The sequence below is a fragment of the Ictalurus furcatus genome, chromosome 1 (genome assembly GCF_023375685.1).
Source record: "Ictalurus furcatus strain D&B chromosome 1, Billie_1.0, whole genome shotgun sequence".
Lineage (NCBI taxonomy): Eukaryota > Metazoa > Chordata > Actinopteri > Siluriformes > Ictaluridae > Ictalurus > Ictalurus furcatus.
In genome coordinates this window covers 22175963-22201424 of record NC_071255.1, presented here as the reverse complement: position 1 = coordinate 22201424, position 25462 = coordinate 22175963, and the positions used below count along the sequence as shown (strand labels likewise).

The 25462-nt window shown below is 40.9% G+C and overlaps 1 protein-coding gene across 7 annotated transcripts in view; it reads right to left on the bottom strand.

The window, feature by feature from the left end:
- ptprub (protein tyrosine phosphatase receptor type Ub) overlaps positions 1 to 25462 on the bottom strand; it is a 256550-nt gene that overhangs the window by 40967 nt on the left and 190121 nt on the right. For all 7 annotated transcript variants that reach the window (XM_053632512.1, XM_053632505.1, XM_053632487.1 and 4 more), the window contains 4 exons: positions 17070 to 17271; positions 13099 to 13201; positions 12435 to 12708; positions 5178 to 5214 (listed from right to left, as the gene is read on the bottom strand). In XM_053632512.1, the coding sequence (XP_053488487.1) occupies positions 5178 to 5214; positions 12435 to 12708; positions 13099 to 13201; positions 17070 to 17271 (616 nt within the window). The remainder of the gene's footprint in view (positions 1 to 5177; positions 5215 to 12434; positions 12709 to 13098; positions 13202 to 17069; positions 17272 to 25462) is intronic.

Here is a 25462-nt window from a genome sequence, read left to right as displayed (position 1 = left end):
AGGTCATTATTGTTTAATTTGTATTTTATGATTATTTAAAATGTAATGGATAGACACTAGATTGGCATCCATATTCTACAGTGATCTGCAGAACTTATGATACCTAGACCCCAGGCTAGAATGAAAGCAATATAATTGTTATAAAAAAAAAATAAAAAAAAAAAGAGTTGTCATCCAATCCTGCAGACAGTACATCTTTGCATTTTGCAACAATACATCAAAAACAATATTTTACTGCAATCTGATAACAGTTTCTTTTATTCCCCTTTGCAAGCTGACACAAGGCATTTATATCCTGTGTATCAAACTAAACTGATAAATAAACTAAGAAAATATGTAGGCTGAAGCTTACCATGAATAGACTTTCTTTTAAACAAAGTACAGTCTTATCCATCACATGATAGTAAGCATACCCAATGATCTCTCCCTCTCTGCTTTTGTCGAGCCACACATGATATTATGGAGATGCCAGTGATCCTGACCCTTTCTGCACTCCAGACCTGCCAGATCCATCTGGATGCCCTACCTCTGGATGGAGCGCTCATCAACTGGAGGTTACCGCCAGCTTAGGATGGTACAGCTTGAAGTACTATAAAATGGTTTTGGACCTCAATTCCACATGGACATTCTCATTGTGGTTGCTGGGACTACGGTTGCTGCTATGGCCTTGGGACTGCAATTACCACAAACAATTTTGCACTCAGGTCTCTTTTGGTGAACAGTGGACTAGTTCAACAAAGACTTCATGTAAAAAACATAATGAACTTTCTTTTACTTTCACACTATCTGTTGTTACCCAGATGAGGATGGGTTCCCTTCTGAGTCTGGTTCCTCTCAAGGTTTCTTCCTCATATCATCTTAGAGAGTTTTTCCTTGCCACCGTCGCCACCAGCTTGCACAATAGGGATACATTCACACACTTAAAATCTGTATCCTGTGTTTATATGTTTCTGTAAAGCTGCTTTGAGACAATGTCCATTGTAAAAAGGTGCTATAGAAATAAAATGGAATTGAAAAATTTTATTGAATCTACTTACACATTCACTTGAAACAGTTTAAAAAAAGCCACTCTAAAGCCCCCTTTTTATGATTAGATAGATATATAGATAGATAGTTAGATAGATAGATAGATAGATAGATAGATAGATAGATAGATAGATAATAAAATGCCAGACACTTGAAGAAAAGATTTGCCACTCTAACAGCTGGTTATTTTACTCATAGTCTTAAATACTCTGCACTTATGCAAAGAATTTCGTTGTGAATAGACCAGCTGTTATTATTTTTTTGAAACCACAGTAGCCTGAAAGATTATATGCTGAGGGAAAGTCAGTTTGGGCCTGAGGAACGAGGTCTGTTTCAAAGCACTGCACAAGGCCATAGCTAAAAATACAAGTGTGTGGCTGGAGTAATCTGGGACAGTGGTGAGAGGAATAAGGCACGTTACACTCGATCTAATACCCATGGCCTTTTTGAGAAACACTCTCCTGTCTCCTGTGACAGCTACACATTGCCATTTGTTATCACTTCTCTTCCTCATCTGCAAGCATCACCAAGCAAGATATTAACAGCTAATAAAACAGTGTGTAAGGAAAAAACAATAACTGGAAAACATCCATTAAAGTTTGCAGTGGATCCAATCAGATTTTTGTTTTTGCTGCCACATTTTCTTCTTGAATAAAAAGTCCAACACGAGCATGAAATTTGTTACAAGATTAATGCGAGCACATGCTGAGTGCCCCAAAAATGGAAATTGGTACTTAGAGAAGAAATGAGTCTATTGTTGTGTGAAGACTGCCAAGGGACTGTTAATTAAACTGTCACCTGCATGTTGAAATGGGTGCTCTGGCTGCTTGGTTGTGCAAGCCTGTGCAATTTTACAACGCTCCGAGAACATTATGGGGCGGCACACACACACACCTCCCTAGATTTATATGACAGATGGAACAAAATGGCCTATTGGGTATAATTTTTAACTTGAATTTATGAATTTATTTGCAGTTGAGAAAATGAGGACATTTTAAATAGTAGTCATTCACAGTAGAGTGTCTAAAACATCAAAAGTCAATTTGATACAACATGAATAAATACAACACAATACTATTCAGTTCAATGCTATATAGTTACATTTTATTCCTGAGACTGATTTTTTTTAGTTCTGCATGCATATGGATATGCATCATTTAACTTGAATCATAAAATTCATGACTGGAAATGACTGAACACTGCAGTAAACTCACACAGCTGCAGGCTGGGCTATTTTATGTTATTTGTCAGAAACATATGTCAAAATGATATTGAGAAATGCAGGCTCTCCTCACATCCATTCCTCACAAAATGATGGCAATGTTATTCAGGAGAACGTTATACTAACACACACAATTTAGTTTTGTTTTTCGCTTATAGTAAACTTACATTGCAGAAAAGAGATCCGCATTTTATTTATGCAAGCAGAGGAAGCAGAATGTCTGAACTGAACTACTCATGGTATTGTGACCTGTAAATTATTTTAATTCAGCCACAGTGACAACAAAAGACTCAGTGTTTGACTGTTAAAATTGGCTGAAAAGCAACAAATGAAATGTCAAAAAAAAACAGTGGTGATGAATGTAAAAAGCAATATGCTCTTGCTGTATCTATTATTTGGCAATTTGGCAGTGCAATCATATAATACGTGAGTGCAAAGAAGAGAAGCCAAGGGCTGCAGCCTGTGTAACAATTACTCTGTATCATCATGTGTAAGAGGCAGAGCCTGCGCAAATAATGTGTACAATTGCTGCTAGAGTGCTGGGCACATTCAGAAACAGCACAACAATCGATCAATACTCTTATCACTGCTGCTTGTATGATGAACCAGTAGCCCCCTAACACCCCACACCCCACTACTTGGCCTAGTTTGTGTTTTTCAATAGTTGTGCTATATTTTAGCCAAGGCACAAACATCCTGTGCAAAATATGAAAATTTGTGTAGTAGGATTCAATATTACTCTTCTAACCAATCTGTTACTTTGTCATGTAGCTTAGTGGTCCTTAAAGTGCAATCTAGGCAACACAGGGGTCCATGATTTTTTTATTTTTTTATTTAGTTACAGTTATTTAGTTAATTGTTAATGGCTTGTCTTGCTAAAGCTCAGGTAGAAAAGGAAAGAGCATTTTGTTCACAAATATGTTGAGGTGTGATTAATCATAGCCCATCTGTGTGTATGTGTATAGCAGATGCAGAATGAGACAGTTCCAAAATGGCTGCTCTCAGCTTATGGCTTCATGCTCTGAAAGCTTCTTTCCACCTTCATTACTCAGTCAAAGAAAACCCTCCCTTCTCATCCTATCCTTTCAAAGTCAATTTAGCCACAAGGCTCAGTGCAGGCTGAGAAAGAGCTGAGAGCTATAAATACCAGCACCACCAGTGCTGATCTGTGACAGCGCTCAATAGGGGCTAGCGGTGGCCTTTGTTGTTATCTGGATGGGCATTCATTCCTCCTGATGTTTTCATGTTTGGTGGGGTTTCTTTGACAGGTCATTTTGATGGCTGCAGGTGTTATGTTGGGAAGGGCTCACTCGTGCTGATCTCTCTGGAATTTTCCTGGATTGTTTGAGCATGTGAGTCTGGCCACTACTGAGAATCAGGGTTTGATATGGGCTGCTGGCACCTTGGTAGCACAAATAACAAACATGATGAAAGACTGACCTTTGCTCCTCAGTTGTTTTCTGCCATTTTGGCTCATGTGTGTCTACAGGCATCTGCATGTGTATGTCTGTTTTTCCAAAATGAAACTTCTGAATTATTTCAGAAATGATTCCGTCATTTAACCTGGTTGTAAAAAGGCTAAACTAAAAAAAGTATAATTTTTTTGTTTTTTTATTTTTATAAATGTGAAACAAAACATACACACACACACACACACACACACACACACACACACACACACACACACACACACCTGTAACAAGGAGCATGTTAAGATGTTTTGGTTATCCATACATCTGGTTATCTGGGAAAACCCATCAGGTGTTGGTGTGACTGAATTCTGTCAAATTGCCAAAATACTGTATTTTCACAAAAAATTGTTTTACAAGCAAAATTGGGTTTTTCAAATATCATGTTGGATAAGAAGCCAGTTTAACAAATGTGGTGGAATGGCTCCTGAGTGGTGTAAGAGAAAGGTCTAGAGATTCCAACAATGCCACAGCCATCCATGGGAAGCTAAGATGGGAGAGGTGGTGTACTCTCTCTCACCTACAACTATCAGCAATAATAGCCAATCATGGGCCTCTGTGAGTATGTGGAAGAGGGCAGATAACTCTTTCCTCAGAGCCCAGTGATGCAACATGAGCAGCAATCAGAAAAGATGCAGCTAGCTGGCTTCACATATCTTGGAGGAAGTGCATGTTAGTCTTCACTGTCCCTGGTTAGTAGCCGTCATATGACGGGAGCGAGCTAGCTGGTGGGTGGGAACTGGCAGGTCACCATACTAAGAAGAAAATGGGGGGGTGAGTGTGGTGGGAGACAGGCTAAAGACTTCTAACATCTTGCAAGCTAAGTGTACTTTCCACACTTAGTGAACGAATGTCATGCTTTGATCAAGGACATCAATGGACATAAACCTAATCAACTGAATTTGAAATCTGTGTCTGTAATACACATGTGGCATCAAATCATCAACAAAATAAAAAAAAACACTTCTATGCCCTGAACAGATGGTAGCAGACAAAGTTTTAAAATGTTTGCATGATCGAATACAAATATGCTATAAATATGTAACAAATATGTAACTAATGTTGTTAGTGGATTATGTTACATATGTAGTTTAAAAACTCTAAACACTAGAAAATGGCACACACACACATACTAATATATATATACACACACACACACACACACACACACACACATTTCATACACGTCCATAAATAGTGTAAGTGTTTATAAAATGTTAAAGCCCTTTAAAAATAAAATTTAAAAAAAAAAATGTATCCAATGAATGGAGGATTAAAAATGAAGGTTTTAGCCCAGAGAAACAGATATTTTTCTTTAGTTACATACTTTTAAGATTAATTCTCTCTAGTCAGGTTTAAGCAGGGATCAGCCACTCATGCACTTGCCTGCAGCATTCTAATGTCCAAGCCTGGCTTAACATAGTTTAGGATTGAGGAAAAAAAACTATTTCAACACTCACCTTTACGGGCAATTCGGATGCAGTTTATTCTTGTTTCCTAAAGGAAAAGAGAGACAGAGATCATTTAACCACAGTGCCTTGCTCCATAAAGCAGGATGGCAATACTGCGATTTCTGTCAACTGGACAAGAGACAGGAGCAAGAAACTCAACTTAAAATGCATTAAAACTCAGTAGTGCTCTCATTACATAAAGATGCCTGCATCATTGTTTGCGTGTGCATGTGCATGCTGTGTGTGCGCACATGTATGCTGAAAAGATAACGAGAAGTACTGCAAAGAAAGTCAGCAAAACTGCAGATAACTTAGAGAAATAGCTTTATCGGCAAACAAATTCCAAGAGGAAATTCATTTCCCCGAAATCTGGGCTGATGCCATTGGGGTATTATGAAAAGGACCTTCGTCAAATAACACTAATGAGATCCAAGCTTACAATCTAATTCTGGCCCGCCACCTCGACAAGGAGATGTATTATCAAATTAAGATTTACAGATGCTAATTCAGGCATTACAGGACAATTATGCAAATTTCTCCAGGCATAAAAGAATGAGACCCTCCTTTTCAAACTGGTTCAATTTCTTTTTTCTTCTTTATAATTGAAAATCCATTCAAACTGCCTCAACCCTAAAACCTCTCTTTAATGCTACACTCAGACTTTCCTCTCTCATAAACACACACACACACACACACACACATATAAACACAGGCACAGATGGGCATGCGCACTCTCGCTCTCTCTCTCTCTCTCTCTCTCTCTCTCTCTCTCTTTCTCACAGACACGCACACACAGACACACACACACTTACTTTCCTTGTGAGGACCTTCGAGTGACATAAGCTAATTAATGCTATGCCTACACCTATATCTAACCCAGGGAGGCATAGTGATGGAGCGGGTACCATTACAACCTCATAGCTCCATAATCCCTGGTCCTTAACTCATCTCCAGTTTCCTCCCACTGGTAACTCAAATAACCACTATTTATAATCGTGGTGAGCAAAAAACCATTTTAGAATGCAAAACACATTAATGTTGCAGATTGGAAACAACATTGCCTGGTCACCTAGTGCAGAGTTACCATAGCCTACTAAAACCTGCTGTGTTTCAGCAAAGTCTATCCTCATAGTGAATGCCTAGGATATATAACCTTGACAGCATGGAACCACCACTGGAGGATGTCATTAAACGCAGTCATTGTGCAACAGGACAGAGACAACTTTGATCACATGAGCGCAGTCACAAAGCTTTAGCCTACTTTTCCCACTTAATAAAAATTCACTGGAACAGTCATACCCGTGACTGCAAAACGGGATCTGTCAGCAAATTCAGCCTAAGTAAATGAATTATGAGAACTATATTTAACAAGGCTGGAAGGGAGAACTTATTAGAAAGCACACACTCAGTTCAGTGAAGACAGAGTGAGAGAGCAAGAGAGAGAGATGATAGATTTCTGCTCAGGCCATCCATCTTGACATGGCAGAGATTGGAAAGTGAAAAAGAGAGGAAGTAATTAGTGAGTGAAAGATTGAGGGACAGAAGTTGCTTGGTGGGAGATCTCACACACATGCACACATGCACACAATCAGTGGTCATCTCTTTGAATACAGCCACCCTCAAAGAGTCAAACTGTATTTATGTGCACGCTTGAGAAAGACAGCACAAGTCCTGGTTTTACTGTCAACTAGGTGACAGACTAAAGAATAAGAGCACATAAAGAAGATGAGCAGTCCCTCTATTTTGATGAGTCTGTAATCAAACATCTTTCAAATTAGATCTATCAAGTCAGGAAAGTGGTATAACAGCAGCAACATCAGATGATTCTCAGAAATAATGGCTGACAACTGAGCAGATGCTTCTTATGCCACTGCCAAGTTTCAAAGCCACTGTTGTGTAGAAAGTGACAAAAGGAAAATGAAGGGAAACACTAATACAAAATCAGAGAAAGACTCACACTGGTGAACAGTAATGCTAAGCATTGGCTCCCCCTTCTACACCCCAACAGTTTTCAACTGTAAGTGCCAGACTTTACAGCAATTACTGGAGCATAAAATCTTGGCAAAGAGAAATGAGTACTTAGGTAAAGGTCAGGGGTGTAAATCACTGGAACTGAGCGAAGCTACAGCACAGCAGTTCACCCTCAAAGTGGCTACGCTGCAAAGTAAAACTGAGGGTGGGTTCTATTATAGTTGAGCTGTCACATACATTTTCAATCAGACAAGAGTAAAACAGCCCAAGGGACCAAAATCCTACTATATAATGTTGCTGTCCAAACTCACAAATAGAGTAGAGCCAGACATCCAGGTGCTGAGCCACAGCGATAACCTTCTACTAAATGTCAGCACGTCTCTTTCAGGATGACACACGCTGACTGGCATCAAATCAAAATAAAGTATTAAAAGAGCCTCCACATTGCCATTTTGCCATGTATCACCAATGTGTAATGGCATATTTGTATGTGCTCCAGGTGAGTAATGAGCATGATCCAGTAATGGTGGCAAGAAGCCTCAGTCTCAGACAGCTACAGAGGCACAGCATCTTGTCCTACATGGTCTAATGGTCATAAATTCAAATGACAACCCAACTTACACAAAGTTCTGAACAGTAAATGTCAGCATAAGGGGACAGGATTAACAGTCACAGTTTGTCTTCATTTGTACAATGCTTGAGGAAGTTCTGGGTTACCTTGGCAGTGCTGGATGTCACTGGAACGGTTTCTCTGGTGTTTGTCATAAGCTCTGAGGGTAATTAGAGAATTAGACTAACGTGAGAGAGAGGGCTTGTGTGTGAGAGAGCTGCAAGAGACTTGGGTTTCAGAGGGGGCAGACAGACTGATTAGGGCTCTAGAGGATGCTCAGTGAGTTGATTTGGTGGTGGGCAGGTGTCAGAGTGATGGTCCTCGCTCTCTCTAGGCATGATTCCAGTCATAGCAAATGCTAATCCTGCCCGCTGGTGAGGCTTTAATCCAATTCATTTGATTAATCCAACTGTGTAGGTTGCAGAGTAAGCCTCACCAATGTGTGGCTTTTATTTTGCCACACTCACGAAATGCACCAAACTATAAACTTCTCTAAAAGTTGGTAAGCAATGCTTCTTAGGCCGCCACCAAGGCCCATCTGTCCAGCCCTAATTTTAGCAACAAATATCTTACATGATAAATCACATTCCTCTTGCCAATTTAGGCCTGACTAATAGCATAAACTGCCAATTATCTATTTCTGATCAGCTGCACCTGTGCCCAATTATGCAGACGCAGTGGTCCATGCCTGAGAGCTGGGATGCTCTAAAAATGGTGACTGACCACTGGGAGTATGGGATCTATTGTATTTTGGTTAAATACAGCCTGAACAATAGAAGCCTGGCACTCACAGCTTATATTGTCCTCACATTCAAAGCCAGCTCCAACCATGAGCTTTTAATGTCACATCAACTTGTGCGAATGTTAAGAGTGGAAGCGAGGACAGGAAAGCTGTGGAGCAATGCCTTTGTAATTCTCAGCTTATCACAGATTTACTGACTGTGGGAATTTTACAGAATTCTTTCTTCCATACTCGGCTATAAAGTCTGCCCTTACACACGAGGGGTTGTCTGCATCCAAGTCCTCAGAGTGATGAGACATGAAAAACTATTAGTATTCATTTTTCATGTCTCAGTAAATATGACAAAATGCACAGGAGGGGATCTGATCTTATATCAACAACTCAGACACTTGAAATATAGAAGTACATTTAATTTGAGCATGTACATGAATTATGGCTTTATAAAACAAATCTTGTGGACTTATTAATAGGTATGTATGTGTTTGCAGGATTTAATCTCAGAACCAATTATTTTTTTCCCAAATTCCTTTGGTATACTAGAGATCTAGTAATTAATATACATTTAGCTAAGGACAGATTCATGAACTATACAGTGCCCTCCATAACAATTGGCACCCTTCATGAAAAATAGCTACATTAATATACAGTATCTCACAAAAGTGAGTACACCCCTCACATTTTTCTAAATATTTGATTATAACTTTTAATGCGACAACACTGAAGAAATGACACTTTGCTACAATGTAAAGTAGTGAGTGTACAGCTTGTGTAACAGTGTAAATTTGCTGTCCCCTCAAAATAACTCAACACACAGCTATTAATGTCTAAACCGCTGGCAACAAAAGTGAGTACACCCCTAAGTTAAAATGTCCAAATTGGGCCCAATTAACCATTTTCCCTCCCCAGTGTCATGTGACTTGTTAGTGTTACAAGGTCTCTGATGTGAATGGGGAGCAGGTGTGTTAAATTTGGTGTCATCGCTCTCACACTCCCTCATACTGGTCACTGGAAGTTCAACATGGCACCTCATGGCAAAGAACTCTCTGAGGATTTGAAAAAAAGAATTGCTGCTCTACATAAAGATGGCCTAAGCCAGTGGTTTTCAAAGTGGGGGCCTCCAGGGGGCGCCCGGGGGGCCTCGACCATTTGGTGTGAAAAATAAATTCTCACTCTCAGACAACCACACACACACACAATCAATTCCTAATCTAATGTAATGTAAAGATGTAAGATGTAATTATTAATAAAAAAGTGATAAATATTCAGAAGTCTGCATTTTTAATGTGTTTTAAAGACATCTTGCAAAAGGGGGGCCTCGGTCAAATGTTAATGCCATTTGGGGGGCCTTGCCCTGAAGATTGCCAAGACCCTGACACTGAGCTGTAGCACGGTGGCCAAGACCATACAGCAGTTTAACAGGACAGGTTCCACTCAGAACAGGCCTCGCCATGGTTGACCAAAGAAGTTGAGTGCACATGCTCCGCGTCATATCCACAGGTTGTCTTTCGGAAATAGACGTATGATTGCTGCCAGCATTGCTGCAGAGGCTGAAGGGATGGGGGGTCAGTCTGGCAGTGCTCAGACCATACGACGCAAACTGCATCAAATTGGTCTGCATGGCTGTAGTCCCAGAAGGAAGCCTCTTCTAAAGATGATGCACAAGAAAGCCCACAAACAGTCTGCTGAAGACAAGCAGACTAAGGACATGGATTACTGGAATCACGTCCTGTGGTCTGATGAGACCAAGATTAACTTATTTGGTTCAGATGGTGTCAGGTGTGTGTGGCGGCAACCAGGTGAGGAGTGCAAAGACAAGTGTGTCTTGCCTATAGTCAAGCATGGTGGTGGGAGTGTCATGGTCTGGGGCTGCACGAGTGCTGCCGGCACTGGGGAGCTACAGTTCATTGAGGGAACCATGAATGCCAACATGTACTGTGACATACTGAAGCAAAGCATGATCCCCTCCCTTCGGAGACTGGGCCGTAGGGCAGTATTCCAGCATGATAACGACCCCAAACACACCTCCAAGACGACCACTGCCTTGCTAAAGAAACTGAGGGTGAAGGTGATGGACTAAACCCTATTGAACATCTGTGGGGCATCCTCAAATGGAAGATGGAAGAGCACAAGGTCTCTAACATCCACCAGCTCCCTGATGTTGTCATGGAGGAGTGGAAGAGGACTCCAGTGGCAACCTTTGAAGCTCTGGTGAACTCCATGCCCAAGAGGGTTAAGGCAGTGCTGGAAAATAATGGTGGCCACACAAAATATTGACACTTTGGGTCCAATTTGGACATTTTCACTTAGAGGTGTACTCACTTTTGTTGCCAGCAGTTTAGACATTAATGGCTGTGTGTTGAGTTATTTTGAGGGGACAGCAAATTTATACTGTTATACAAGCTGTACACTCACCACTTTACATTGTAGCAAAGTGTCATTTCTTCAGTGTTGTCACATGAAAAGATATAATCGAATATTTACAAAAATGTGACTGGTGTACTCACTTTTGTGAGATACTGATATATATATATATATATATATATATATATATAAATAAATAATCTCATGGCCATTGTAAAATATGGTGGTTTTGGGGCTATTTTTCTGCCAGAGGAAATGGACATTTTGTTAGTGTCATGTATTCCACGTAATGAAGGTTAGGGTGGATGCTAATGCAGAAAAAGGCTTTTAATAAAGAGAGGCAGGCACACATCCAAATCATGAGACAATAGCATGGTCAAAAAAACAGGCAATGGGTCAGGCGATCTACAAACAGGCATAAACTAGGCAAGGCAAGAAGTGAGAACAAGTAACAAGAAACTAGATCAATGAACATGAATCAAAACAAGGAACAAGGAACAAATGCTTAGTATGGTGATAACACTCAATACTTCGCAAAGACTAGTGTTCAAACAGTCTCTTTTATGTCTGTTTGTGAGTGCGTGTGAGATTGGATGCAGGTGTGCATGATTAGAATGAATGAGTGACCTGGGAATTGCAGTCCATGTTTGTAGGCCGCAGTGCAGGATGGGAAAGGTAGTCACTGGTTTGCTATGACATGACAGTTAGGATACGCAGCATCATGGACTCAAATATCAACAGATATTAAATGAAAATCTGACTGCCTCTGCCAGAATGCTTAAAATGGGCCGTGGTTGGATCTTCCAGCAGAACAATGATCCAAAACATACATCAAAATCAACACAAATGGTTTACTGACCCCAAAATCAAGGTCCTGCCATGGTCATCCCAGTCCCCTGACTTGAAACCCATAGAAAATTTGTGGGGTGAACAAAAGAGAGTGGACCTCGAAATTTGAAGGATCTGGAGAGATTCTGTATGGAGGAATGGTCTCAGATCCCATGCCATGTATTCTCCAACCTCATCAGGCATTATAGGAGAAGACTGTTATCAGAGCTGTTATCTTTGCAAAGGGAGATATCACAAAGTATTGACTAAAATAGTGCCAATAATTGTTGTATACCTAAATTTAACAGATATTTTTTGATAAGCCTTTGTTTTGTTTGCAATTGTTTGATATCCATGAGAGCAGAGTATTTTTAAGTTTTGTGAATTGTTTTTAAAAAAAGATCAAAAGTTTAACAATAAAGACACTTTCACAGCGTTCTTTGCTCATATTTACCAAGGGTGTCAAAATTAGTGGAGGGCACTGTATATAGTTATTTGTGTTTTCTGTACATACTTGTATTCAACTAAAAAGATCAACAATGTTCCTTCATTTGCAGTAATTTCCTACAGAAGCATAATGTATACAGACGAAGATAATCATCAAAGTAAGCCAAAATTTAGGGTCACGTATAAAGTTGTGGAATCAAAATTTCAAAATAATAATAATGTTAAAGCTAACTGCCAGTTGTTGTGACTCCAAGCAAATGACTATTAAAAATGTCCTGAAAATTTCAAATAGAGGCTGATTACTCACCCCTCGGAAGTTGCTCATGGCCTGGAAGTAGATGAGGTAGTTTTTCCTGGGGTCTAGTGGGCTGTTCCAGTAGCCATTGTAGGTGTGGTTGTCCCCCACAGTAAAGGGTATGGCCTCAGCCAGGCTGCTGGGGGGCAGTTCAGCTGTGTAGTAGTGTGGAGCGCCACGTGCCTGTGCCTCACCATGAGAGGTGGGAACGGGAAAACATTCCTGCATCCCCAGCTCTCTCTTCAACTTCCTCCCACTCTCCTCCTCCACAACTACCTGATACATACTGAGGAGCAGAGCAGAGTGAGTCATCAGTATTAACAGATTTAATATCCACGCTAATTTTATATCAACACAGTAGCAATTCACTGTAGCCATGATATATCAGCACAACTCAAACAAGCACGAATGGTTTTACAAATAAGGGCCTCAAATTGACTAATGCCAATGGTCTTGGTGTTCAATAAATAGTTGAAAAGCAATTGAAGGTAACCAGATTACGAAGATGCTAAGTAATCAAGTAATCCTCAATATTATGCCACTCAAGGAAAAAAGATTGTGTGGTGCCACACCAGCTTGGATAGTATGTATAACGTACCAATGTATTTATAACGATCAAAAGTGTAACTATAATTGGATGCATCTGTAAAACATACAACAGTGATATCAAGCGCACCTGACTGGGGCACCACGGCCTTGGGCGGGACGCAGCAGCACAGTTATAGTGCTCTCTGTCTCACTCAGTGGAGATGGCATGTCTCCATAGTCAAAGGTGGGTGCTTCATATAGGAAGAGAAAGAAGAAGAAAGAAAGGAAAGAAAGATATTAAAAGAACATGAATCACAGCTAAATTTCATGTAGTAGTAGTAGTTTTTGTTGTTTTTCTTTTTACCTGAATGTGTCATACCGGTTAATCATGAACTAAGCAAGGGCTACAAAAGTCGACAGAGATGTAATAATCAAAACCATTTGTGTGGTCAATTTAGAAACAAGCTTGTTTTATTTTAAACTGATGATAAGCCTCCTTCATTTTCTAATTCACAAGTAAATCAACACCTGCAATAGCCTACACCTACTTACCTCAATCCTTGTTAGCTAGTCATAAACAACACCTTATTCCTTCTTTATTACCCTGACTCTCCTCTTCAAACATGGCCCTGCTGGTTGTCTAGGATACTGAGTGCAATTAAAAGGCAAATAGTGCCAGGAAATTTGTCAGAGTCAGTGAGAGAAGGGGAGGAAAGGCAAACAATTACTGAGAAATCAATGATTATGGTATTATAAGGGATGCTGGTAAAATCACAGTGCATGCAGGGTTCAATTAAAGTGAGGTCCCTAATAGCACTGACTCATTCAACACACCAGCGTCCATTCAGTTGTACAATTACAGGGACTAATGATTACACACATACAGTAGTTGCAAGGAATATACAGAGGACACAGAGAACATTCATCCAGGTCTGATACCACACCAAACCCTTCACATGGTCAAATTATAACATAAAAAAAATATGTATAATTATGAAATTTCAATATTTTGTGAACTGAAATTGGTGTCTTATTTGCACATAAGCATATTAAAGTCTAGTTACCCCCAAAAGCATATATTTAAAATATATTCCAATTCCACTGGAAGATGCACTACCTACCAGTTTATTTATAACATAAACTACTTATGGAAAAACAACATTGCTGCCAAATGTTTAAGAATTATAAGTTTACAATGAGAAATGAGGTATTGCTTTGGCTATCAGCATTATTCACTTCAATCTCTGTCTCATCACCCCAAGTCAATAGCGGCATTTAAACACAAGGCTCGGTGTTGTCTTTTCACTCCACTGATTACTGTTTGTGCATTGGTGGGGAAATAATCACCGATTAATTTAGTCAGATCTTTTCTGCTGACTAAATTTTTTGTTATTTAAATCCGTTTATTAGTTCATTCAGGCAGCGTTCTTCTCTGTTTTGAGAGCATTCTACAAATTTAACAGCCAATGTCTGACTATCAACTGAATGGATCAGACGTATGTCTTTGCCATGAGGTGCCATGTTGAACTTCCAGTGACCAGTATGAGGGAGTGTGAGAGCGATGACACCAAATTTAACACACCTGCTCCCCATTCACATCAGAGACCTTGTAACGCTAACAAGTCACATGACACCGGGGAGGGAAAATGGTTAATTGGGCCCAATTTGGACATTTTAACTTAGGGGTGTACTCACTTTTGTTGCCAGCGGTTTAGACATTAATTGCTGTGTGTTGAGTTATTTTGAGGGGACAGCAAATTTACACTGTTACACAAGCTGTACACTCACTACTTTCCATGTACCTATCCTTCAATTTAATAAAAAAAGTAACTGAGATAGTTAGGTTTTAGGTTTATCTTTAGGCAGACTATCTGTTTTTACCAGTGTTTTTGTTAAATTGGCTTATTATGACAAATGATCTTTGCAGCAAGATACCCAAGATTAGAAATGTTGTTTTTGGCAAAATATATTTATTTCCTTAACGTATAGATTTCAATGTATATTACTGGCAAAAAGTTTTGGTCAATATCGGATTTTTCGTCATTGCTGGTTTCCAGAATTTTGCCACAGTGTCATCCAACAGGTTTTCAAAGATCACACATAAGATCACTAATGGTACCATTTAATTCACATTTAGTCACTACAATATAGTTGCTTTTTCTCATTTATTACAAATAAAGATGGTGTTCTTTTTAACCGCAATCTTCACAGGCAAAATTTAGGACCCAAACCATGAGTAGACATTCAGAGCTATTAATTATTTAAACAATCAATTTAACGGGGTACACCTGGGCAGCAAGAAACTCTTATCAGCCACATGTTCCAATATTTTTGCTCACTTGAAAAAATGGGTGGATTCAAACAAAAGGTGCCATGTTCTATGTTGTTTAACACACCTAGATTTACATATGAGTAAATGAAGCTGAAATTCTGATCTATTGTCTCATATTCATTTTTTGATCATAAACCCAAATGTCTTTAATGTATAGCAAAAACAACATAATTTACCTTGCTGTGGCAATACTTTCAGAGGGGCATGTATTTAGCTAGCAGTTGGGTGAAGTAGGTTATTTACAGTGGCAAGAAAAAGTATGTGAACCTTTTGGAATTTCATGGTTTTCTGCATAAATTTGTCATAAAATGTGATCTGATCTTCATCTAAGTCAAGGGTATTGACAAATATAATGTGCCTAAAATAATAACACAAAATAAATTCTGATCCCTCATGTCTTTATTGAATGCACTCATTCAAAATGGCAATGGAAAAAGTATGCAAAAGTGCAAAAGGTTCACATACTTTTTCTTGCCACTGTATGTTGAAATGTGGTGACAAGTAAAACAAGGTTGTAAAAACCAGGCCAGAACTCAAAGCAGCAACATGTTGGGATTATACACTATTTGGCTAAAAGTATGTGGAGACCTCACCATCACACCCATTTGTGAGTCTTAACCAAACTTTGAAGCAAACAATTGTCTAGAATGTCTCTGTGTTGTAGCACTGCCTTCCCCAAACTGTTGGCATTGATTCCTTTCACTGGAACTAATGGTCCTGTGTCCACACCTGTTCCTTCATGACAATGTCCCTGTGCACAAAGTGAGGTCCATAACGACATGGCTTGCTGATGTTGGTGTGAGAGAACTCAAGTGGTCTGCACAGAGCCCTGTCCTCAACCCCACTGAACACCTCTGGGATAAACTGGAATGCAGACTATGTGCCAGGCCTCCTCACCCAACATCAGTGCCTGACTACACTCATGCTCTTATGGCTGAATGAGCAAATACCCATACCCACACTCCAAAATCTAGTGGAAAGCCTTCCCAGAAGAGTGGAGGATATTATAACAGTGAAGGCAAGCCAACTCCATATTAATGTCCATGAAGAGGGATGTTCAACAAGCACATAAGTTTGTGATAGTCAGGTGTCGACTTACTTTTATCTATATAATGTATCACTAAATTACATTTGCGCGTGCACAAAAATAGAACCTTTAGTCTATCTAAACTCTGTTAGGTAGCTTTCTGAAAGCTGAAGCATATTCAGTGCTTGTCCCCTTTTTCCATCTCTTTATACCAAACGCCATAGTTCTAGTCTCTGTAAATCCATAATTAAACTATCTGAAAATCCTCACTGTAATATACTTCAAAACACACTCTAAACATTCCCATATGGTATTTTATCATGCTTTCTACAAACAGAAGTGAGGCATACTGTTATGAGTAAAATATAAGAAACAGTGGTGGGACTGTAGTCATGCCCAGTTGTTTGGAGCATATGGTACTGTTCAGTGTGTTAGTGTGTAAGGCTCCTTTGTGTTGAAGAGATGACAAGGGTGTCAGTGCTTTTGAGTACAGAGAAAATGTTGCTGAAGATGCTGTTCACTTTGGAGCAGCTGAAGAGACTTTGCTAAGTTGACATGCATACATACATCAATGCCACTGTGACATTGCATATACTCAATTGTGTATGAACACACACAATTATCTACATGCACTGAATTTCTATCAAACACAGCTCATGAATTATAATGCAGCTCTTATAGAGCTGACTTATTACATGTCAAGGTATGCCCCCCCACACATACACACCCACCTACACACACACACATGTTTATTTCATACCTGAGATGTTGGTGGTGATCTCGGTGAGGGCTGTCTGGCCAAAACCTTTGGCAGTTCGTGCCCGTACTGAGATGAGGTAAGTGGTACCTGGATGTAAGTTGGAGAACATGTGGTATGTTTCATTCCTCAGCTTGGATACAGTGCGCCGTGGACCTGGCACATTGATTCCAGGGTCAGATGACTCAATGCTTTGGTAGCTAATCTGAAATGACAAACATTGAAGACACTTCAATGATGTATACTATGTACTCTGTGCAATCACTGATCAGTACTCAAACAGGTATTGAGAGCTATTTGTATACGTGTCAGCTCTTCCCCTGCATCTCTTTACTGTTACCTGATTTATCTCATTATTAGCAACACTGACAGATGTGATCTCTGGTTGACTCTGGACCATGCTTATGAAAGGAGCCAAGCCATGCTATGATTAGCATTTTGGGGTCTTGCTTATTACTGACTTGTAGAACTTATTATGTTTGGATAATCTGGATTTGTACCTAGGAACTGCTTATACCTGGACTCGTAGTCACAGTATGCTCAAACTGAACATCATTTCAACACACTTAATACTGTTTGACTTCATAGTTTACAGTTGTGAAGGAGCAATAATTTATAATCCCGCTATCCAGAGTCACCTAGAAGATGACTGGTTCAGGGAATTTTTTTTTGCCACTGTCATTAGGGATCTAAATTGTTTAATCTGGATTAAACAATTCCCCAATTCCAAAAAAGTTGGCATGCTGTGTAAAATGTAAATAAAAACAGAATGCCATGATTCGCAAATCTCATAAACCCATATGTTATTCACAATATAACACAGAAAACATACCAAATGTTTAAACTTAGGAAATGTACCATTTAAGGAAAAAATAAGGTAATTTTTAATTTCATCACCACAACACGTCTCAAAAAAGTTGGGACGGGGCAACAAAAGGCTGGAAAATAAGTGTTACTGAAAGGAAACAGCTGGAGGAACATTTTGCATGTAATTAGGTTAATTGGTAACAGGTCAGTAACATGATTGGGTATAAAAAGAGTATCTTAGCGAGGCTGAGTCTCTCAGAAGTAAAGATGTGATGGAATCTGGATGGAAAACATATGTTGCACTAAAACCTGTATATACCTTTCAGCATTGATGGTGCCTTTCTAGATGTACCAGCTACCCATTCCATAGGCACTAATGCACCCCCATACCATCAGAGATGCAGTCTTTTGAACTGAGCTCTGATAAAAAGCCAGATGGTCCCACTCCGCTTTAGTTTAGAGGATGTGGCATCCATGGTTTCTAAAAAGAATTAAAATTTCTGATTCGTCTGACCACAGAACAGTGTTCCACTTTGCCTCAGTCCATTTTAAATGCGCTTTGGGCCAGAGAAGATGTCGGTGTTTCTGCATCATGTTCACATATGGCTTCTTCTTTGCATGATCATTTTAACCAGCATTTGTGGATGGCACGGTGAACTGTGTTCACAGAAAATGAGTTCTGGAGGTGTTTCTGAGCCCATACAATTATTTCCATTACAGAATCATGACTGTTTTTAATGCAGTGCTGCCTGAGGGCCCGAAGATCACGGGCATGCAATATCGATTTTCACCCTTGTCCCTTGTGCACAGAGATTTCTCCAGATTCTCGGAATGTTTTCATTATATTATGTACTGTAGATGATGAGATATTCAGTCTTCGCAATTTTATATTGAGGAACATTATTTTGAAATTGTTCCACAAATTGTAGATGCAGTTTTTCGCAGTTTGGTGAAACTCTGTCCATCTTTACTTCTGAAAGACTCTCTCTCTCTAAGATACTCTTTTTACCAATTAACCACCAGCTGTTTCTTTTTAGTAACTCTTACTTTTCCAGACTTTTGTTGCCCCCATCACAACTTTTTTTTTTAGATGTGTTGTGGCCATAAAATTCTAAATTACCTTATTTTGTTCTTAAAATGGTACATTTACTAAGTTTAAACATTTGATATGCTTTCTATGTTCTGTTGTGAATAACATAGGTTTATGGGATTTGCAAATCACTGCATTCTGTTTTTATTTACATTTTACACAGAATCCCAACTTTTTTGGAATTGCGGTTGTAATGCTTCTTTGTGACAATGTTTATTGTTATAAGTTCTATACAAATACAATATAATTAATGCAAAAGGCAATATACAGCATTTCAGTAGATTACAGTCTACAGCAAGCTCTACTGCTTACCATGCATCATTCCACTTCCAAATTTTATGAATGTTTATTTCAGTATTACCTACATTACCTTTAGCTGAACTTTCTATGTTATGCTCATGTTCTGGTTTCAAACATAAATAATGCTTTATTGGTTACCTAACGTGGCCTGCGATGGACTGGCACCTCGTCCAGGGTGTCGCCCATCACGTGCCCCATGCTCCCTGGGATAGGCTCCAGGTTCCCCGCAACCCAGTAAGGATAAGCGGAACGGAAAATGGATGGATGGTTACTTAACTAAGTATTTAGAACATATACTTTACAGACAGTGATCCCCCTGATTACATACCATGAAGTTAACTACCATAGTTAAGCAGATGACCCTCTCTCCTTCTGTCGAGCTTATGATATTTTTGAGATGCCAGTGATCCTGACCCTTTCTGCTCTCCGGAGCTGCTTGATACATCCTGATGCCCTACCTCTGTTTGGAGCTCTCATCAACTGGAGGCTACATTCTGATACTGAGGATGACCCCAAGCAGTGCAGCCTGGAGATTGCTGAGGATGGTGCCACTTGAACTACCATGGAAATGGTTTTGTACCTCAATTTCACATGAACAGTTGCACTGTGGTGCTGGAACTATGGTTGCTGCTATGGCCTTAGGACTGCAATTTCCACATACAACTTTGCACTCAAGTCTCTTTTAGTGAACAGTGGGTTAGTTCAACAAAACGTCTGGGTTATGCATGTAACCCTGTTCCCTGAGAAGGGAACAAGACATTGCATTTAGCATAACCCTATGGGAGCGCCCTCGTGCGCGACCGGCAACTGAAGCTTGTGTAAAATCATGCCTATTTATAGACCTGCCATGATCAGGTGACGTGTCAATTAAGCGCATCGCGTGATACATATATGCCACCGCACCATCAGCCTCTATTATCTGACGTGAAGATGCAATTCACAGGCCTGCCCTCATATGACAAAGCTACGCAATGTCTCGTTCCCTTCTCAGGGAACAGGGTTACATGCGTAACCCAGACTTTCCCTTTCAAAGGGAACTCCATGTTGCGTTTAGCATAACACTATGGGAACGAGAATACCCACTCCGTCATACCAAGGGTATGGCCTATTCAAAAAGACCCAAGCGCAAGGGTCACTGCAAGACACTTGAGCCCGGGGTGGAATGAATATCCAGGCTGTAATATCGAATGAATATGTGTTGCATAGACCACCCTGCAGCAGCACACACATCCTGTAAGGATAACCCGTTGGACGAAGCCTTTGAGGCGACAACCCCCCTAGTGGAATGAGCCCTTATCCAGAGACATAGCGAGACCGCGCGCTTCATAAGCGATAGAAATTGCTTCCACTATCCAATTAGAGATGTGCTGCTTTGACACAGCATCACCTCTACTGTTGCTGCCAAAGCAGACCAGCAGCTGCTCCGACTTACGCAACTTACACTGGCTGGAGTGGTGGACGTAAGTACAGAGAGCCCTTACTGGACATAGCAGGTGCATTCTCTCTTATTTCAGTGTGAGGAACGGAGGAGGACAGAAAGCCTGCAACACCACAGGTTGGGCAGCAGATGTAGGCACTTTAGGAATATAATCTGGCCTAGGATACAGGATGGCCTTGGCTAATCCAGGGGTAAAGTCAAGGCAGGAAGGGGCAACAGAGAGAGCTTATAGATCTCCTATTCGCTTGAGAGATGTCAGGGCCAGCAGAAGAGCTACCTTTAGAGTCAGAAGCTTCTCAGAGGCTGACTCTAAGGGCCTAAATGGGGCCCCTGACAGACCTTCCAGGACCACAGAAAGGTCCCAGGAAGGTATGCGCGGCCTGCAGATGGGCCTCAGCCGCCTGACACCATGCGTAAACCTTAGTTAGAGGATGTTGCCCCACAGAGGCTCCATCAACAGGGGTGTGGCTGGCTGAAATGGCGGCCACGTAAACCCTGATTGTAGAAGGAGCCCACCCCGCTGAGAAATGTCCTTGTAAGAACTCCAGGACTGTAGCTATTGCACAGTTCACTGGTCTAGCTGGCGTTCCTCACACCACAAGAAAAAAAGCCGCCACTTGAGCGCATACAAGTTACGTGTGGATAGTGCTCTAGTGTTCAACATGGTCTCTACAACCTCTGTTGTGAGACCAAAATCTATGAGCTGGTGCCCCTCAGGGGCCAGACCCACAGTTTCCATAGTTCTGGCTGAGGGTGATAAATCAGCCCTCCGGCTTGAGACAGTAGATCCCTGTGTATGGGAATCTCCCAAGGAGTGCCATCTAGCAGGGATATTATCTCTGAGAACCATATTCGAGCTGGCCAATAAGGTGCTACTAGCAGCAGACGTAGACCGTCTCAGCAAACTCTCGCTAGAACTGGTGCAATCGGGGGAAAGCGTACAGATGTGACCTTGGCCACATGTGCACCATGACATCCAGCCCTAATCGTGTGGGAGGAGTGAGGGTGAACCACAGTGGGCAGTGTGTTGTCTCCTCAGAGGCAAACACATCCACTCCCGCTTGGCCAAACTTCCTCTCTATGGACTCCACCACTTGTGGATGGAGCCACCAATCCCTGGGCCTCAGTGCCTGCCTCAACAGGATGTCTTCCCCCACATTCCAGTTGCCCAGAATGTACATTGCACTCACTGACAAAACTTTCCCTCTGCTCAGAGAAGAATTGACCCCTACACATGTTGGAGATAGAAACGCCCTCATCGTAGTAGAATCCTTATAACCCCTAGAAAAGTTGTCCACTGCACTGGAGAAAGCATACTTTTCTGAGGTTCAACCTGAGCCCCAAGCTGTTCATGTGGGCAAGAACATCTCCTTGTTGTTGACCTGCCAGTTCCCTGGATCGTGCTAGAATTAACCAGTCATCCAGGTAGTTTAGATGCCCTGGGGTCACAATGGAGCCAGAATGACATCCATGCACTTTGTGAAGGTGTGAGGGGATAAAGCTAGCCCGAAGGGAAGAACCCGATCTTGATAGATCATTTAGATCTATCGTCACAAACCAGTCCTCAAACTGAATCTGTGGAACGATAAGTTTGGGTGTCAGCGTCTTGAACCTGTATGTCCGAAGAGTACAGTTCAGATGACGCAGATCTAAAATTGGCCGCATACTCTTCTATTTTTTGCAGACCAGGAAATCACAGCTGTCAAAACCTCCCTCCCTCAGGGAATGGGGTACATGTTCTATGGCCCCTTTGTCCAAGAGGGATCTTACTTCCTGCGCTAACATTGGGCTCTGCTCTGTGCTGACTACTGTGGTGAGAACACCTCTGAACTGGGGGGGGTCGAGCTCTGAACTGGACCCAGTAACCCTTTTCTATGGTAGACAGAACCCATGGAGACACATTTGGCAGTAGTTTCCATGCTGCCAGACGGTCTTTTAGTGATGTTAACTATTCCACATTCTATTGGAGGGAAAGCATCAGATTTTCGTTGCCCTGTGACAGCTTGCTGACCAGAGAACACTGAAAACTTGGGACAGCCTTGGCTAGGGGAGGCACTACAGTAGCACTGGGGGCTAACTGCCCAAACAACCTCATGTCCCCTGATACGTCCCTCCACATCCCCTCAGGACCATTCCTCTTTGTCTGCTTGGCCTTTATGACCATTCTCAGATCAGGCCTAGTAGCAGGCCGTGACTGTGGCCACCCGGTTCCCCTGGCTATCTGTGTGGGTTGGCAGGCTGCCGTACTCGCCTTCTGTGTCTCCCTCGCACTAGCGCTGGCCCGGGCTCCACTTGTGGATGCCCGGGTGAATTCGACACAACAGGGAAGGAACTGGCTGAATGCCGCCGTATGTCGAGCTCACTCAGCAGGTCTGCTTGGTAGGCCTGCAACACTACCTGTCATTGTCTGCAGTGACCCACAAGCAAGACCCACTACTGCATAGGCCTTGCCCACCAATGCCACGGTGGCCTTACATGGCTTGGATGGCAAAGCTGGCCCCCTTAATTACCTGCCGTCGATGGAGAAAGGTATCTTGCAAGCGTCTCCTCCACCTTCAGTATAGTTAAATAGCCATGCCGTTCATTCCCCACAATGGCCGACTAATCCAACATTGTGGGGTTATAAATACGGCTTATGCATGGTTTTCCCACAGAAGCCTGATATTTTGTCAGTAACTTCTGGAAAAAATTGGGAATTTTCTGCAGTGTGAGGGATTTACTTTCACTGGGGAGAAAAAAGCTCATCCAGCCTTAGTAATCACTTCAAGCAGCTCTTTATATGCTGCTCTCAGTTTTTAGCACACCCTTCTGGCTCCTCGGACTCAGAGAGGAATTATTATAAATTTTTATTTTTATTTTTGGCTTTGCATAGTGAAAGGAGGAGTTGCGACATGAGCTCCAAAATCCAGCGGAGAGGCGGACCCGGAAGACAGAGCAAGAGATAGAGCAGTGGCCGGCCAAGATGGCTTAATTGCCACGTCACCTGATCACGGCAGGCCTATAAATAGGCATGATTTTACACAAGCTTCAGATGCCGGTCACGCGCGAGGACAGTGTTATGCTAAACGCAACGTGAAGTTCACTTTGAAAGGGAACAGACTTCATATAAAAACCATAATGAATTTCCCTTTACTTTCACACTATCTGTTGTTACCCAGATGAGGATGGGTCCCCTTTTGAGTCTGGTTCCTCTCAAGGTTTCTTCCTCTTATCATCTTAGGGAGTTTTTCCTCATCCCCGTCTTGCTCATTAGGGATAAATTCAGACACTTAAAATCTGTATCCTGTGTTTATATGTTTCTGTAAAGCTGCTTTGAGACAATGTCCATTCTTAAAAGCGCTATACAAATAAAATAAAATTGAATTGAATTGATATGACACACTGTTATAGATCTCTACAGTCTCTAAAATCTCTATAGTCCTTCACAACTCTGGTGCAATAATGCGCTTGGTTTATAATTCACCAGGATTATAGACTTGATCGAGTAATGTCAATTTGCATAAACCTGAAATTTTGGCCAGAAACTACTAACACAAAGGTATTGGTAGTGTTGGTTTTGATCTATATCTGTGTAGAAGGCTGATCATTTTCTTAATAATGTCACAAAGGCTGCCTTTTATCAACTTGACACTTTGTGGTACTGAGACACTGACCCTTGCATTTATCACTGGCAGACATGATTACTGTAATGCTTTTTCTGTTGGTGAAAGCTAAATGACAGACTGTAGCTGGTGCAGAATGTTATAGCTAAAATTTGCACAAAACTGTTTTTGTACTTGTTTGTCATTTGTATTAACTACTTGTACATTCTATAATCGTATATGTGATAAAGTCTAAAGTTTTCATATTTTAACTTATTATATACAGTGGCAAGAAAAAGTATGTGAACCTTTTGGAATTTCATGGTTTTCTGCATAAATTTGTCATAAAATGTGATCTGATCTTCATCTAAGTCAAGGGTATTGATAAATATAATGTGTCTAAAATAATAACGCAAAAAATTCTGATCTTTCATGTCTTAATTGAGAACAACCAAAAAAACCTAAAAACTATGTGAACCCTTGAGTTAATGACCTGAAAAAAGTTCATTGGAGTCAGGTTTTAGCACACCTGGAGTTTCTTTAAGAAAATGAGTTTGGAGGTGTGGACTACAGCTACTTTGACTGATAAAAACCCCCCAAAAATTTGGAGTTTTTTCTGCACAAGAAGCACACGCTTATATGAGCCATGCCTTGCCAAAAAGAGCTTTCAGAGGATCTACGATCAAGAATTGTTGATTTACATAAAGCTGGCAAGGGTTACAAAGTGATTTTAAAGACTTTAGAAACAGTTTGGCAAACATTTTACAAATGGAGACACTTTGGGACTGTTGCTATTCTGAAATGGCTTCAGAAAAACAAAATACACCTTTTGGAGAGGCCAAGTCAGAGCCTAGACCTCAACCCAATAGAGATGCCATGGAATGACTTGAAGAGAGCCATGCACATGAGACGTCCAAAGAATATGACCGAGCTAAAGTGGTTCTGCCAGGTAGAATGGGCTAAAATTCCTCCTGAATGATGTGCAGGTCTGATCCACATCTACAGGAAGCGCCTGGTTGATGTTATTGCTGTCAAGGGGGGGTCAACCAGTTATTAATTCTAAGGGTTCAGTTACTTTTTCCACTGCCATTTTGAATGTTGAATGAGTGTGTTCAATAAAGACATGAGGGATCAGAATTTATTTTGTGTTTTTATTTTAGGCACATCATATTTGTCAACA